This window comes from Emydura macquarii, unplaced genomic scaffold, assembly GCF_026122565.2.
Source record: "Emydura macquarii macquarii isolate MOO-44397 ecotype Brisbane River unplaced genomic scaffold, CSIRO-AGI_Emac_v2 contig_1876, whole genome shotgun sequence".
Classification (NCBI taxonomy): Eukaryota; Metazoa; Chordata; order Testudines; family Chelidae; genus Emydura; species Emydura macquarii.
Genome location: NW_027132013.1, coordinates 3,682,639 through 3,699,508, shown reverse-complemented (window position 1 = coordinate 3,699,508; position 16,870 = coordinate 3,682,639). Strand labels below are relative to the sequence as shown.

The 16,870-nt window shown below is 40.4% G+C and overlaps 2 protein-coding genes across 11 annotated transcripts in view; both read right to left on the bottom strand.

Moving 5' to 3' along the window:
• Positions 1–1,647, bottom strand: part of CTTN (cortactin) — a 32,809-nt gene extending 31,162 nt beyond the window's left edge. Inside the window, exon 1 of one of the 2 annotated variants that reach the window (XM_067557521.1) lies at positions 1,522–1,647. The gene's annotated coding sequence lies outside the window, so the exon portion shown is untranslated. Of the gene's footprint in view, positions 1–815; positions 850–1,521 lie in introns of those variants that run through there. The other variant, XM_067557522.1, reaches the window with a different exon arrangement.
• A 3,539-nt stretch (positions 1,648–5,186) lies between these two features.
• Positions 5,187–16,870, bottom strand: part of PPFIA1 (PTPRF interacting protein alpha 1) — a 78,416-nt gene continuing 66,732 nt past the window's right edge. For 3 of the 9 annotated variants that reach the window (XM_067557514.1, XM_067557516.1, XM_067557517.1), the window contains 3 exons: positions 15,295–15,460; positions 13,495–13,565; positions 5,187–6,752 (listed from right to left, as the gene is read on the bottom strand). In XM_067557514.1, the coding sequence (XP_067413615.1) occupies positions 13,507–13,565; positions 15,295–15,460 (225 nt within the window). In that variant the 3' untranslated portion in view covers positions 5,187–6,752; positions 13,495–13,506. Of the gene's footprint in view, positions 6,753–13,494; positions 13,566–14,691; positions 15,461–16,870 lie in introns of those variants that run through there. The other 6 variants (XM_067557515.1, XM_067557518.1, XM_067557512.1 and 3 more) reach the window with 4 other exon arrangements.

Below are 16,870 nucleotides of genomic sequence, written 5' to 3'. Positions count from 1 at the left end.
CCAAAGCTAGCAGTTCTGGCACTATCCGTAAACATCGGTTTGCTGAGAAGTGCCTACCTCCATTCACTATTTTCCTACCTACCTATTTTCTCAGACAGCTCTTTACTGAGTTAACCCAACACAGTCACACAGTAAACATCCCAACAACAAGGCTGACATACAATATCTATGAATATTACTGAGTAGCTCCAAATCCACCATGGTACCCAATTGTGGAAGTCCTGGAAAGCACCAAGAAAGCCAACGAAAAAGAAGTGCATTGAACAAATTATTTATTGTCTCTACTCAGGATATAACCAGTTTTCTACACCAGATAGATACTGAAAGACTGCCAGGCCTGCAGGGCTGTCAAGTTCTGACAGTCTGAATGAATGAGATTTTCACACACAAAAATAACCAATAAGTGAGATTTTAAAAATGTCGACTAGAATCACATGAAGAATCTTTCATCACCAGAGGCCATGTTAAAAACCAGACAAAATTAATCCCAGATGATAGTTTTCCAAAGAAAAATGATGTAGAAGGTCAGCTGCTCCTAATGATGCTTTGTTCCTCATTTGTCTGATTACAGAGAGACACCGGGTTCCCTCCATAAGTCTTATACAGAGACAGCTGCTGTAGGCCCTAGAATCAGTCACACCCAACTTCATTTAATCACAGTTGCAGTAAGGAATGACTGGCTGTTAGACAGCAACATGGACATGGCTACCATAAGCCTCCCAGACATTGGGTGGAAACAATGAGGAACAAGCTTCCCTCCCCCAATCTCAAACAGGTAAACCCCGTGAAAGAAAGAAGCTGTCTGCTGCACCCACCCTCTCTCTCAGAAAGACAGACCCAGGGAAAAGCTCAAACTGGCTAGTTCACATCCCACTCTTGGATGTCCCAGGGAGAGTGGGGAGCAGCTGCAGGCCCTGAATCAACATCCACAGTCCGGGACCAGGGGAGAGAGAACAAAGAAAGTTTAGTCAGATGGATGTACAGGGCGTGTCGGGGGGGGGGTGTCCAAATAACCCACTCCTCTCTGGGGCAGCTAGTATCCTGCCCCACCCCGACCGCCACAGACAGGCGAGCGCAGTCACCGACGCGTGGTGCTGGGGCAGGGGTGCGGGAGGGGGGGATCAGCCCGCCAGAGAAAACACAGCTGGGAACAGTCCTTCCCCAGCCCCACCACCTTCAGCGGCCGCAGCCGCCCGCTCGCCCCTCCCTCAATTAAAGCCCAAGAGCAGCGCCCGCGGGCTGCCTTCGGGCTGAAAGGGAGAGATGGGGGGAGAGGATCCCGGAGCGGCTGACCAAAAACAAAGGGGGGGGGGGGAAGGGGGATCACTGCCTTCCGACACCCCCCCCCCAATTTAGAGGGGCAGAACACCTGGGGAAGAGATGAAAGCAGCCCCCACCACTACCGCAGCCTCCTCCCCCGGGGGGACAGGGGGAGAACGCAGAGAAGCAAAGGGAGCCGCTCGGCCTCGGCCCCCGCCCCGGCTCGGTGCGCGGGGAGCGGTGCCCACGCCACTCACTCACTTTGTCCTCCGCTCACGTCCCGGCGGCACGGCTTCCGCAGCTAAGCCCAGAGCTCCCTGCTCGGCTGCGGCTGCTGCAATTTCCGTCTCTCCCAGGCTCCCATTTCCTGTTCTCGCATCATAGCGCGTCATTAGCTGGGATAGGGCTACAGGAGCTTCCGTGCTGCTGGGGTCCCGAGTCACCCCGCTGGCTGCACACGCGCACACACACACACACACACACACACACCCCAGCTTCCCAGAGCCCTTTGTCTACACAAGCATCGTTGGAGCTGCTCCCGGTACCACGCTCTGGGAAAGCGACCCCCGCCACGGCTTCCCACGTCTCGCTCCCTGTGCGCCTCCAGATCCCATTATTCCTGCAGCCTAAGCGGTTCTCTGGGGCTGCGCCTTCCTTCTGCTGCTCCATGGAGCTTATTTCAACAAGTCAGGCGTGCCGAACTGGGATAAACTGCCTGAGCCCCAGGAAAGGCCTGCAGATTCCCGGGGGAACGCTTTGACACATACTGGGGTGATTGATGGAACCTGCAGAAAACACGATCCCCTTTAAACGACTATAAAATACCATCAAATAAGTAGAATGGGGAGTTTCTTGCCAAAGGATAAGACGTGATAGGTCTACAGAGTATCCCTCCCACCCCACTGCAACACTATTGGTTAGTGTGAATTTAACCATGCAAATGATCATGAAGTAAAAATGTTACCTTCTTTGAGGAGGGCTGTTGTAATTTGAACAAGGGGCATTAACTATAGATAATTTAAAATGTCTCGTTGAAAAACACTTCATTCCAGTTTTAAAATTTGCCATATAGAGGACCCCTACTGGAAAATTATGGTAGATTTTATTTTTGCTTCTTCCCTGGAGGGAAAGTGGGTTAATTTTTGGAGGAGACAGAAGTACTTTAGTACTTCCAAATATCACATCATGTCTTTCCTGGTCTTGTGGAAGGACTTGCTGGAACCCAGATGCTTATTGTGTGTTTTTTCATCTCTTTATTAAAGATTCAGTAACCACTTAGATAAAATCCCCTCTCCCCACCTCAATTAGTTGTTTGAATTAAACAAATGCTACCAGTTTAAAAAGTCTGAGTAGAAGTTGCTCCCTTCAATTAATTAGGTGATTTTACTTCCTTGATGTGTTTACCTAGTCATACTAGTTCTCTAGTTCAGTGGTTCTCAACCAGGGATACACATAGGCCTGGGGATATGCAAAGGTCTTCCAGGAGGTACTCATCTAGATCAGTGTTTCTCAACTTGAGGGTTGCAACCCCCATGGGGGTCAGGGGCCACTTTTAGGGGGTGGGGTTGCAAATGCAGGGCCAATGTTAGGAGGTGGCAAGTAGGGCAATGGCCCAGTGCCCCATGGAGCTAAGTTACATGCTTCAGCCCTACCTGGGCTCAGGTTTCAGATAAGGCTCACAAGTGAAAAACAGGCTGTGTCACATTGACTCTAAGTACAACATTTATATTCCAATTGATTTACTTTATAACTATATGGTAAAAATGAGAAATAAGCCATTTTTTTCAGTAAGTGTGCTGTGACACTTTTGTATTTTAATGTCTCATTTTATAAGCAAATAGTTTTTAAGTGAGGTGAAACTTGGACAAATCAGAGTCCTGAAAGGGGTACTGTAGTTTGAGGTACAGCTGTCCATAGTCTCAGAAAAAACAGGAGGAAGACAGGAACTGAACTTCTAATGTAAAACACATGCAGAACATCACCCTGGCCAAATAACGAGGGGAGAAGAGAGAACACTCCAAATGAACAAGATTTGCAAATCAGGGTGCCGTCTGAATCGGACCATATGATATTTGAAAATTAACATGGGTGGTAGGTCAAAAAAATTGTTTCCTATGGACTTCAAAAACAAATTTTAAATTGTATTTTCCCATTAGTATAAAAGAGTCAATTCCCACCAAGGTACAATACCTGCAGTCTTTTACACTAGTCTGACCTACAGCAGCCATAGTTAGGTTAAATGTATCTCTGGCTTGTACTTTTCACAGGGCAAGCAGCAGTTTTGTTAATCCAAGTTTATTTTCTCATATAAATTAATTAGGTGACTAAAACAGTGATCTCTGGTCACACAACTTTCAGCCTAATAAATTAATACAGCCTAAATGCCCTGCAGTGGTAGAAAATGCTTGTCCCCCTTGCTTTCAAAGGATTTGCATTTATAAATATGAACTATAGTAGAAGGTAAGAAGGGAGAGGTGATTGAACTGGGTAAATTGTGTTTTCTGTATGAGAGACTGTTTCTGCTCTAAAAATTTCCAAGAAATTACTCCATTACATTGTTCCCAGTTGACAACTATCACTTCCTTAAATCAGCTAAGGAAGTGATTGCTTCCTGGTCATATGCACACACTTTTCACTTTTACTGCAGCTATGGTGACCTAACCATCTGGAATACATTTGGCACCTTGCATAATGACATAAATACATAAATGACACCTTTTAAATACATAATCCACTTTACTTAAAATTCAGGCTCAGATTTATCTACTCTACGCTCCACGCTATGTTCCTATAAAGAATGGTTTGTTGCTGTTATGTTTTTCTTTTGTTAAACTTTTAATTAAAATTATATTAAGGATTTGTTAAAGTTAACTTTTTTTTTTAATTAAATTATTTTTCTATTTGTCCAGCTGCTCTAGGTCCCTGCCAATTCACAATTGTTCCCCATTTTATATAAACTACCATTTGTAGTTTTGAATATTCCAGGCAAGAATATTCCCACTACATTCTATGTGAGGAAATTCCCCAGTATACACACTTAACCCTAGACAGCTTCCTGTGCTGAAAAAAAATTCAGTACTGAAAAAAATGTACTCTTTTAGGATGGAAAATATTTCAATTGGACGCCATGCCAAGAAGAGGGAGAATTTGTGTTTCATCTCTTGCTAATGAGAAAATTATTCTCTACAATTAGAAATGTATCCAGGCTGAACTACAAAATGACTGAATGCAAGAAATGGCAAACTGAGAAGTGTTATGTGATTATATTTTAAAACATAACAAGATTTCTCCATTCCTCATCTCACATTTAACATGCTGCTGTTGACCTGGAGGACAACATGAAACATACTTTTCACTATGGAATGAATTATAGAAAGATAAGAGGCAGACAAGCTTTGTCTACACACAAGCTACAGTGGTTTGAAAACCAGTTTAGTTAAACTGATGCAAGTCGCAATGTGATTCTCTTATAATGGTTTAACTTGTTTGTACCACACTGCAATGTGTATTTTCCTCTAAACATTCAGATATTCAAAATTCAGACTGAGAATAATATATTAATACAAGAAGTTTGTAAGCTAATGGCCAGAAATCTCTGACATTACACAAACCCAATGAAAGGAACACTAGCCTTTTTCTATTTTCTTCTATGCAAAATAGGACAGTGTTTAATTTACTCTGGGACTGGAAAGTGGAAGGATATACCTTAAATGTTATTTAATTACTTTCAAGACATCGGCTGAAATAATAAAATCAACATTAGACACACAGAAATTGTGTAATGTAACAGCTCACTTGGGGGATCGTGACAAACGGAAACTGACCTCCATCACAAATTTAAATTGTAGCCATTTTAATGTAACAGTTATCTGCTGAAGGAGAGAATCAAATTGCTCATTTGAAGCAAGATCTACATGGCAGCAATCAACTGTTAAGATGCTTTATTGACAACTCGCCAGCACTCACCACAAAAATAGTTTCATATTTGCATACAATTACATCTTAGTTTTTTCAATAGCATTTTATTGGCAGTGGAAAAATGCTTCAGAACTTTATTGAAAGAAAGCAATAAATAATACTGTGGTAAAAATAGTTCAAAAGTACTTAGACTGTACATACTTTGTTACATAATCAGAAGTACACAAAAAAGGTTATTAGAAAAAACAACAGTAACAATGAATTTCAATTGTCCAAGTAAACTAAAAAGAAGAAACCAAAAAAGAAAAAAAGACATGCTATATATATATTGTTGCATAATAAATAATGCACCATGATCTGAACAGGTTTCTTACTGGCTTTTTAATGTGCCATTTAAAAAATGAATGATACGTTTTCTACTTATATAGTCTGAAATGGCTACAACCATCATAATTTTTTAAAAATCTGGACAAATTTTTAGAACAAGTTTATAAATGAATGCAAAAAAAATGACCTACATAGGAAAAATAAGGCCTTTATTAGAAGTTGCACTAATTTATTATTCAGCATACTGTGCCTTCATCTTTTACTATTCTTTTTTCTTTTACATGAGACTGCAGTGCTTCATGATTGGTCCGCTAAGAATAGTTGCATCAGCGCCTTTCCACAAATGTTTTCAATCAAAAGGATATGAGAGGAAAGCACTCTTTGTGGCCTGTGGATTACTACCAGGAGCTATTATGAAGTGTTTCTTCCTTGGCTGAGAGAAAATATTTCTCAGTTTATGGCTTATGTTCAGTCATTATAAAGACATGCTATACAAATACAGCAGACTGGAAGTTATGAAGGAGTTAACAAATTCTAAAACATGTTCCATAGTGTTATAATGTTCCCCGGTTTTAAAAATCTATTAAAGCATTAAATGAAGACAAATTCACACTACTTGACAATTTTTCTTTGTGAAAAAGGTACAACTATCAACAGAAATAAAAATAATCTATCAGACCTGCTTACTAAAACATTTATCTGAATGCTTATCTGAAAAAGGCTGGCTTATTTCATTTTTAGAACCAGCTAACATTTCCAAAAGACAAAATATATACTGCTTGGTGTCATGATACTTTTACAAAGACAATAAAATCCTTTTCACCTTCAATTTCATTATTAAAAAACCCAATGATAATTACAATAACTGCATAATTTACAAAAGCCCCATAATATTGCTTATAGGGACATATACTTACAAGCATTACAGTACATTCAGTTGGAAAGACTAACAAATAAAAGATAAAAATCAGCAAGGATTTGATTTATAGACTGAATACATATGGAAAAGGTAAGTAACTATATAAATGAAAAGTCACATAGGTTTACTTAAATATAAGAAACATTTAATTCTAAAATATTTTCTCTATGGTATTCATGAATTTATTTGCTAATTAAAAACTCTGTAATAAAATATCTCAAAGTGTCCATTTAAGAAGTATTAACAAATTAAAGATTCCACTGATTTCTAAAATATGGTCTTTGAGTTCAAAATGCTGCATATCACCGGTAGAAATAGTGTGGGTAAACTGTAAAATAAAAAAGAAATCTGTTATACTGTGTCTCAAGATAAAAAAAAGTGAACATGCATTATATTCCAAATTTCTCAGTTAAAGAGCACATTATTGTGGCATTTATTTACTGGATTACTACCATCTCATGAAGTATACTTTCTATTGGGTCCCTATATATGATTCAGTTGCAATGAGAGGCTTGAGGCCAGAGGTCAAATACTTTCAATTCCCAAAAGAGATTAACTTTTTTTCCTCCTGGATGAGCTTAATGTGTAAAAATATATTTAGAAAAAAAATAATGTTAAGGTAATTAGTTAGAGCTTTAACATTCACAAAGAAATGTTTTAAAACTATCTACATGATTTATACAGGGATGGATGCAGCTCATTTAAATTGCCCTTTGCCTGCAGAAGCATCCTTTCTCAGAATTTTATACTACAGAGCTCTTTTAGAATATTTTTATATATTAAAGGCTACAGATTTCAAAGCCCCAACTATACTAGAAAATTAACCTAATGCTATCAAAGCTTATCAGCAGCAAGTCCCCTGAGCCAACATTGAAAGTAATTTAATTAGGAGTAGAGAGAAAAATATTTTAAAGCACCACTGCAGATTTTCACTTGCAAGTGACAGACTTAAATCAGACATTTCTGAATTTCTGCCTGCTCTTTAAGAGGCAACTGAGAGATTGATTGGAGATGTATATGAAATATTCTAATATAGGGGCACCTTTCCACCTTAATGTAGGATCCTCTAAGATACACTTAAAGGGCATCTTTTGCATACCTATTAAGACTGTAAACTTGGAAAACTAGAAACTATGAAAAATATGAAAAATATCCCATTTTGCACATTCTATGGCTATGTATTAAGTCATTTACGTAAATATTGCCAACAATCACATCCTTCAATACCTTGCTCCTTCTTCCCATCTATTACATAAATTCTCCCACCTGCTTTTCCCATCTATATCCACCCAATACCTTGATTTGGCTCATTTTCAAGTTCCCCCATGTCACAGCCCCATCCCTCTGGTTCCATGTGTTCCCTTCAAATCTGCCACCACAGTGATGTGAAGTATTTGGAGCTACCTGTAATACTTTATGATTATTATATGTTCCATCTATATCTTACTGCGTTTGATATAGGATTACATGGGGTTACCTGAAGGATGCAGGAAAGGAGACAATAGCTTCAGGCTATTACTTAAAGAACAATGAAAGTAATATTTTGCTTTGAAGACCATGATGAATTCAACAGTCTGGCTTGGCACAGAGTGAGGAGTGTCCACGCTTATAAAAGGGGGGAATCCCCAAAGTGGGAAAACTAGAACAAAAATATTTCTCAGGGTGAAAACGGACAGGAGTGAGGCAAAGACTGCTAGGGAGCAGATCAAACCCCAATCCTGAGAGGATGGGGATCTCTGGAATAAGAAAGGCCTACCTAAATCTTTAGGTAAGATAGGTGTGTGTACAGATCAGTTATTGTGTTAAAAACCCTTTTCTCTTATGCTGTGATCCTACAGTTAAGGTTAAACAATGGTCACTGTATTCTCTATCGAGTTCAGCTTCCAAAAGAAAGATCCACAGGTAGCCAAACCTAGTCAGACCTGCTGAGGAACAGTGGTTGGTACAAGAGTGTTGCAGCGCTGGGCCGGATCTAAGAGTAGGAGAATCAGGCCCGGAACTGCGTATACGCCCAGAAGGGGGGAAAACAGTTACTAAACCTTTCTGTAACTGTTGGGTTTTTTTGAGATGTGTTGCACATGTCCATTCCAATGTAGGTGTATGCATGACCTAAGCATAGTCTCTGGTATTTTTTCCCTTAGCGGCATCTGTTGGGATGGCTCTAGTGCCCCCTGGTGTTGCGTGCTCAGAGTGCCGTTATAAAGAGTCCTGCCGACCCCAACTCCCCTTCAGTTTTTTCTTGCTAGCTGCTTCCGAGAAAGGGGACCGAGGGTAGGTTTTGGAACGGACATGTGCAACACATCTCGAACAACAATTACAGAAAGGTTAGTAACTGGTTTTGTTTTTTTCCAAGTGCTTGCACATGTCCATTCCAATGTAGGTGACTCACAAGCAGCTGCACTGAAGGTGGGCTTGGAGATTAAGGATAGGCCAACTATAACACAATTTAGCTGAAGCTGGCATTGTCTCTGGCCTGCTATGTAACGGCATGGTGCATTGTGAATTGACAACCAAGATGCTGCCCTGCAGATGTCCTGAATTCGGACTTGTGCCAAAAAGGTGGCGGGGGCAGTTTGAGACCTCGTAGAGTGAACCGTTAGGTTAGCCGGCATGGGATATTTGTGAGCTTGTAACATGCCCTGATATACGAGGTAATCTAAAACGAGATTTTCTGTGTAGAAATGAGGAGACCTTTTATTCTTTCTGCTATCGCTATGAACAGCTGAGTGGATCTGAGGAATGGCTTGGAGTGGATCTGAGGAATGGCTTGGTTCTTTGTATGTAAAAGGACGGCACGACGAACGTCCAATGAATGGAGGCACTGTTCCTCTCTATTCACATGTGGCATAGGATAAAACACTAAGAGAAAAATAGCTTGACTGCAATGAAATTGTGAAACAACTTTTGGAAGGAATGATGGGTGCGGTTGCAACTGTACCTTGTCCATGAAAAAAGACCATATACAGAGGTTCCAAAGTGAGGGCTCAGATCTCCAAAACCCACCTGCTTGAACTGATGGCCACGAGGAAGTCTACTTTCCAGGAGAGGAGCAACAGTGAGCATGCTGCCAGAGGTTCAAACGGGGATCCTGTGAGCTTTTCCAGAGAAGATTTAGGTCCCACGTAGAGGTGGGATCCCTAATCTGGGTGTAACACCTTCTCAGACCATTGAGAAACCGGATGACCATGTCATGTGAAAAGACAGAATGGTTGTCAATCTTGGGATGGAAAGCCGAGATAGCTGCTAAGTGGACCCTGACTGAGGAAAAGGCTAGACCTTGTCTTAGCTGAAGCAGGAAGTCCAGAAAGACTGCAAGGGAGAGCTCTTCTTGAGTCCAAAGACTTTGAATTATGAGGGACCCAGGTGAGCCTGCCAGCTGAGGGCTGATGCATCACATACTAGAGACAAGGATGGCTGAGCTTTTGAGGAGGATACCCCATGTATACTGTGTGGCTGTCCAGCTACCATGTCTGAGAGTCGAGGACCAGGACATGAGCACTGAGTCCAAATAATGGTGAGGAGGGGGAGTAGACCACGGCAAGCCAGGCTTGTAGAGGTATGAGTCACTCTCTTGTGTTGCACTACATATGTGCATGACGCCATGTGACCCAAAAGACTCAGGCACAGCTGTGATCCCATGACTTGAAGAGATCTTATCAGGGACGCAATCGAGAGGAACCAGTTCAGAAGTAGAGACCTTGTTTGCACCGAGACATGAACTGTCCCAATGAACTCTCTTTTGAACTGGAATCAGGATGGACTTCTGGACATTTAACAGGAGGCCCAACACATTGATGGTTGATTGGATGAGACAGATGTTGGCCTCCACTTGAGCCCTAAACCGGCCCTTAACCAGCCAGTTATCGAGGTATGTGAATACATGGACTCACTTTTTTCTGAGGAAGGCTACTACTACCGCCTTGCACTTTGTAAAAATCAACGGATGGCCAACAGGACAAACGGGAGCATGCGAACTGGTAGTGACCTTGGTTCACTATAAACCTTAGGAAACATCTGATGAGGAAAAACTGAAATGTGGAAGTAAGTGTCCTTTACACTGAGGGTGGCATACCAATCCCTGGGATCCAGCAAGGGAATGGTAGAAGCCAAAGAGATCATGTGGAACTTCAGGTTCTTGAATTATTGCATGTCTAGAATGGCTCTGAGACCACCTTTGTTTTTGGAATTAGGAAGTAGCAAGAATAGAACCCCTTTTCTCTCAAATGAACAGGAACCTCCTTTATGGCTCCCACTCAAAGGAGGGATTGGATCTCCTGTTTCAACATGAGTTTGTGAGAAGGGTTCCTGAAGAGGGATTGGAAGGGGATGGACAAGATTTGGATTGTGTAAGCCAGTCCGACTGTGCTGAGAACCCAGCGGTCTGACGTGACATAGGTCCAGGCATTCAGGAAATAGGAAAGGTGATTTGAAAATGGGGGGCAATTGGATCCAATGCATAGGGGATTGCAATATCAACTTCAACCATCTTGTCAAAACGAGTGCTTTGATGACCCAGTGTTCCTGGAGGCTGACTAAGTAAGGCCTAACAAGGAAGACTGGGGTGGGGCCTGCACTTAAATCCCCTGTTCCTTCTCCTTTACTGGTCCTGCCTGCATGAAGTAATGGCTCATCTGCTGTAGCCTATACTGCTTCCTTGTACCTGTCGATACATAAAGCCCCAGAAATTTCAAGGTTGCCTTGGAGTCCTTAAGGCCATGCAGCCTATCATCCATGTTTTCAGAGAAAAGTAAGGATCCCTCAAAAGAGAGGTCCTGGATGGTCTGCTGCACTTCCTGAGTATCCAAAGGACTGCAACCAAGAACTCCTATGTATCATAATGGCAGTAACCATTGATCTGGCTGTGAAGTCAACGGCATCCAGGCTTCAGGACTGGACTGCACTGCAAACTGGCTGGTGCTTTGACCTTGAAGAGGCATTACAGGACCCTGCAATGCCCTGGGTGCAGAGACCTGACAATGAGGCACCAGGTATGAAGAGCGGCTCAGGACGGGTCTCGCTCTCTCCCATGTCCTTTGACATCAGAGAGCTACTCTTCTCCTGGTGCTTTCAGTGTTTCTTCTTGGATACAGGGAAATGATCATTGCCAAGAGACCTGGGTAGATGGAGTAGTGCTCTATACCGAGGCCAAGGTACTCTGTGCCTAGTCCGAGCGCAGTTCTGAGGCCAGTCTTAGGGCTGCCTCCATGAGGAACAGCTCGGTCCTGCTGGGCTCAGGATCTGAAGTCCTTGCAAATTTGACAGCAGGCTTTCTTATCAGCTTCCCCGTAACACTGGAGACAGCTTGAGTGCAGGTCACTCAAAGAAACATACTGCACAAGGTTCAAGGCTTGAACCCCAGTGACTGAGGCATGCTTTGGCACCAGGACGGTGGATAACTCTGCTATTCTAGAGCGAAGGAGCCTAAACAATTGAACTACTAAAAAAACTACAACTACTATTAAAACTACGATAACTATTTACACTAAGACTGACAGAAAAAGACTGACACTAAGTGAAGGAATTGCCTAGGCAATGAGGGTTCCAGCAACCATCACGGGCAGTAAGAAGGAACTCAAGGGGAGCACGGTCAACCCCCCCATACTGGAGCTATGAATGTGCAGCCCCAGGGGCATTAGAGTCAACCCAAAGGATACCACTAAGGGAAATAATTCCAGCAACTGTGCTTGGGGCACACACACACCTACATTGGAATGGATTTATGCAAGCACTCGAAGAAGAACAGAGATGTTTAGGGGCCCAGCTAACGAGCTGAGACCAGAAAGGCCCAGAAGGGCAAAGTCTCTGGGGAGGGAACCCTGGGAACATGGCCCCACACCATGGCTGAGACTGCTTTAAGAGTAGGGACTATTTGAGAGAGAGCCCAGAAGGGATTGAGAGACCAGCCAAACCAGGGTACTGGGATAGGTGGTCTGTTGGACTTATACCCTGGAAGTGGTTTGATTTTATCTCACATACAGACTGTGTGAGACTTATCTGGAGCTGAGTTGCTGAAAACTCCACCTCAAGCCAGAGAGAAAGTGCACTTCAACAAAGGAGAGCTCATAAGAGGCGAGTGCAACCCCATTACAAGAAAAAAGACCAATTATTTTCCTTTGCTAATTAACTTTAAAATTAGGATTATATTATGTAAACTCTGACAGCCTTAGTTATAATATTCTCAATATAGTATTTATACAGTAAACTGATTGGCTCTCTTTTTTTACATTTAGATTAGGGCTGTCAATTAATCGCAGTTAATGCGTGCTATTAATTCAAAACATATTAACTAGATTTTAAAATATAGTCGCCATTAATCACACTGTAAAAAAGACAAACAAAAAAAAATAGTATTTTTCAATTCAGCTCATACAAGACCACTCAAGTCCTACTTCTTGTTCAGCCAATCACTAAGACAAACAAGTTTGGTTACATTTACGAGAGATAATGCTGCCCACTTCTTATTTTACGTCACCTAAAAGTGAGAACAGGCATTCCATGGCACTGTTGTAGCAGGTGTTGCAAGGTATTTATGTGCCAGATATGATAAACATTCGTATGCACCTTCATGCTTAAACTTGTAGGCTCTGAAGTTTTACATAGCTTCACTCAAAGACAAACAATGTAAAAAAAAAAAAAAAAAAAATCTACATTTGTAAGTTGCACTTTCACAACAGAGATTCCACTACAGTGCTTGTATGAGAATTGAAGAACTATTTCTTTTGTTATCTTTTTTTACAGTGCAAATATTTGTAATAAAAATAATAAAGTGAGTACTGTACACTTTGTATTCTGTAATTGTGTTGTAATTGAAATCAATATATTTGAAAATGTAGAAAAACATCCAAAATATTTATAATAAATTTAAACTGGCATTCATTTATTGTTTAACAGTGCAGTTAAAACTGCAATTAATCAACTATTTTTATAAAATCTCAATTAATTGCAATTTTTTTTAATAGTTTGACAGCCCTAATTTAGATATTAATATTTTTTTGGATTTGATTTAAACTTCAAAATTAATATTCTGCAAAGTGGCCTATTTTGCTACTATACCTATCTCTTTTACTCACCAACAGACGGCTTTAACAGGAGTAAGTCCTTACTGTAGCGGAATCCAGTCTTTGTGTTCCTGATACATTGCCTATTTCAACAATCACAGAAGACATGCAGAACACATCATGCAGTTAGTCTTCAAAAAAAAAACCGCCCCCCCAAAAAAAAAAAAAAAAAAAACCACACAGCAATGTGATTACAGCAACTGCACACACTCAACTAAGGTTACAATAAATTAGAAAAGCAGAATTTAAAATAACCTTAAGTTCATACATTTACTAGTTCCAGTATCAGTGCTGAGCTTTACAAAAAATTCCTAATAAAATACGGATGCAAGCTAGAGCACTGTAAATGGCAGAAATGCATCATTATTAATATTCTTCATAAGTTTCTCAGCTTTTGACTACACATGGAGAAGAAAACTTGAATCTTTAGAATGTGAAATGTTTAATATTTTGCATTTAAATCAAGTTAAACATTTTATGGTGCAGAGAACTTCTGGAATGGATATTTTACACTAGTGAAAGTAATGTTTACCATTTTAATGCACACTACCAAGGACCTTTGGTCCAAATTAGACCAAAGGAGGTTCTCAAACTGTAATTGTCTAGTACATTCCATCACCAATTACGTTTTCCATTTGGCAAACACTGATTTTTATCTGTCTTATAAAACCAAAAATCAAAGAGAAAGCTTACTCTTATGCTGCCAAAAATTATATTTGTAAAATCGATACAAGTGCCTTTTTATATCTGGCCAATTTCTGCTCTCAAGCACATACCTATGGCTCTTAAAAAAAAAAATCCACACCAGTGGGCCATAGTGTATTGCAACTTCATAAATCACTTAACTATTGAATGTATTTGTAAGATAAATGAAGCAAAAAGAAAACTGCCTTTTACTACTACATTATGATGTATAAAAATAGTCTTAAAAATTTTTAGATTAAATTTCTTATTTTTATTTTCCAGTAATCTTATAAATGGACATTACTGCACTGCCTTACATCTAGGCTTTACTTGTGCTCTTATCAATACTAATTAGTACGCTTAAGATTTTGTCATGGTTATTTTTTAGTAAAAGTCAGGGTTGGGTCACAGGCAATAAACAAAAATTCACGGAAGCCGGTGACCTGTCTCTGACTTTTACTAAAAATAACGGACAAAATGGGGCTGATGGGACGAGGACTGAAGCCTGAGCAAAGAGGGGGGATGCGAGCCCAAGCCCCACTGCAGAACAGGTAGGGGTCAGCATCTGTGGCACCTAGGAACTGCAGGAGTGTCCCCCACCCTGCCCACAACAGCTGGGAGCTGCGGGAGCCCCTGCCATGACTCGGAGCTCAAGGGCCCCTGCCAGCTAACAGCTCTGTTCCATCACCCCAGGGCTGAAAATCCTGGAGGTCTCTGAAAGTCACGGAATCCATGACCTCTGTGACACAATCTTATCCTTACTAATTAGAAATGTACAGCTATTGCCCCCATTTTATGAGGTAAGAAAATATCACTAAGAATTTTAGTGGAATATCGCTTTATTTCCATAGTCGAAGATATGTAAACAAAGTATTTCCTAAATAAAAAAGAATTCTACTATTTTCCTAGAGAAACAAAAGTGAAAAGGAACTATATTTCTGATAGAAAGCTCACACAAGTTACTACAAAAAAAATCTGTATTTGAAATAAAAAGTTTTACACATATATAAACATGCACAAGGCAAATGCTTTTATGAAGACTAAAATTAAAAGATTGTCTACTTAGTTCACCTACTACCTCAAGCAAAAAAAATTCATGCTTAAAAAACAACAAAGTAGTTTGTGTACCATCAATCTGCATCTTCTTTGGCTGCATAGAAGGTGAAGACATTGAGGAGGTAACTCTGAAGTTTGCAGGAAGAGTCTCTGCAGATCCAGCAGCTAAGCCTCGTATGTCCTTTGGTCTAAACTTCTTTCTCCATGAAGGTGCTCGTCTAAAGCTTTTATCATCATCCTGTCAGATTGATCAGCATGATTAGTAATTTTAAAAACAGAGGATTATTTGTTATAAATTAAAATGAGAGCAGTTTCTTTCCTCACAACTCCAAAAGTCTATGGGAATCAAGGTGCTTTGCATTTCTTGGGGGAAAAAAGATCTAGCTGACTATCTTTAATTTCACTGCACATTAGTGTATATTTGGGATTTAAGATTATTCACTAATGCTATATTATCTATTAGTGAGAAGTAAATGGAAGGAAGGGTTATAATAAGAGGAGACAAGAAAACAGCTATTTTGGGAACATTAATAAGCTATAAATTATTATGCAAGTTTTAATTCGGCCAGGAAACTCAGGTTTAATCTCACTACTTTCAAAAAGTGCCATATATCTTTAATAACTGCAAATGGCAAGATTCTAGGTCTTAACTCTCTTCTGGAAAATACGCACCTCCAGCACCAGTGGCCTAGCACTATGTGGAGGCATCAGTTAAATACAGATACAGAGTAAATGACATTTATTGAACTGTCATTACCACTACTGCAACACTTGGAAGACTTTCTATTAGTCTCACATCCAGTGTACAGAACAGATATCCTACTTACGAGATCTGACAAAAGCATTGCCAACACAGCATGGGCTGCAAGCCATGCTTAAGTGCACTTGCTAACTGAAAAGGCAACAACTTAAAAACAGTATAAAGGCTGGATAACTGGGCACTAAAAAGGAGGGAAAAAAACCAAACAACTTATTGGGTGGACTTGTGAAAAAGAAGTGGTTTGGGGTGCAGCTTTGAGAAAAAGAAAGTTACGCTTAAAGAAGGCAGACGGTTCCGTTTTCACCCATCCCACTATCCACTCCAGTAAAACAATGGCAAGTCATAAGCTGCCCTAAAATGCTGTGCACTGGAAAAAAAAAGTAGCTCATGTAACAGATAATGATGCTGTAACAATGAAAGTCAGATGGGTCCTGTTGCTAAAAACAGGGCTAGAAAAAAAAATACTAAAAATCAAAGTAAGCAATAATTGATGTAGCTTCCCTGTGATTAGCTCTCTCACTGAAGGAAGTGAAGGAATTTCTCTCTCCTACCTCTGAGGTCATCAGAATGCCCTTCAGAGGCCATGCATGATTTTCATGCATCTCTGCACTGAAAAGTAATCAGAACAACATTGTATTTCTCTTGATAAAAGTGCAAATAAATATTGTTATATATGTGCTGGGGAAATCCACTTCCTCTGAGATATTTCAAATGTTCATATAATCACTTCGTAAGTTCAGTCATGGGACACTAAGTTCTGTCATAAAAGTATACTTGTTACTGTTTTTATTTTCTTCTTCCACTTCCATAACATTACTGTAACACTTCTAACTTTTCATTTAACAACTGTGGCCTTCTACTCTATGTCCAGGTTTTATAAGCACCTGA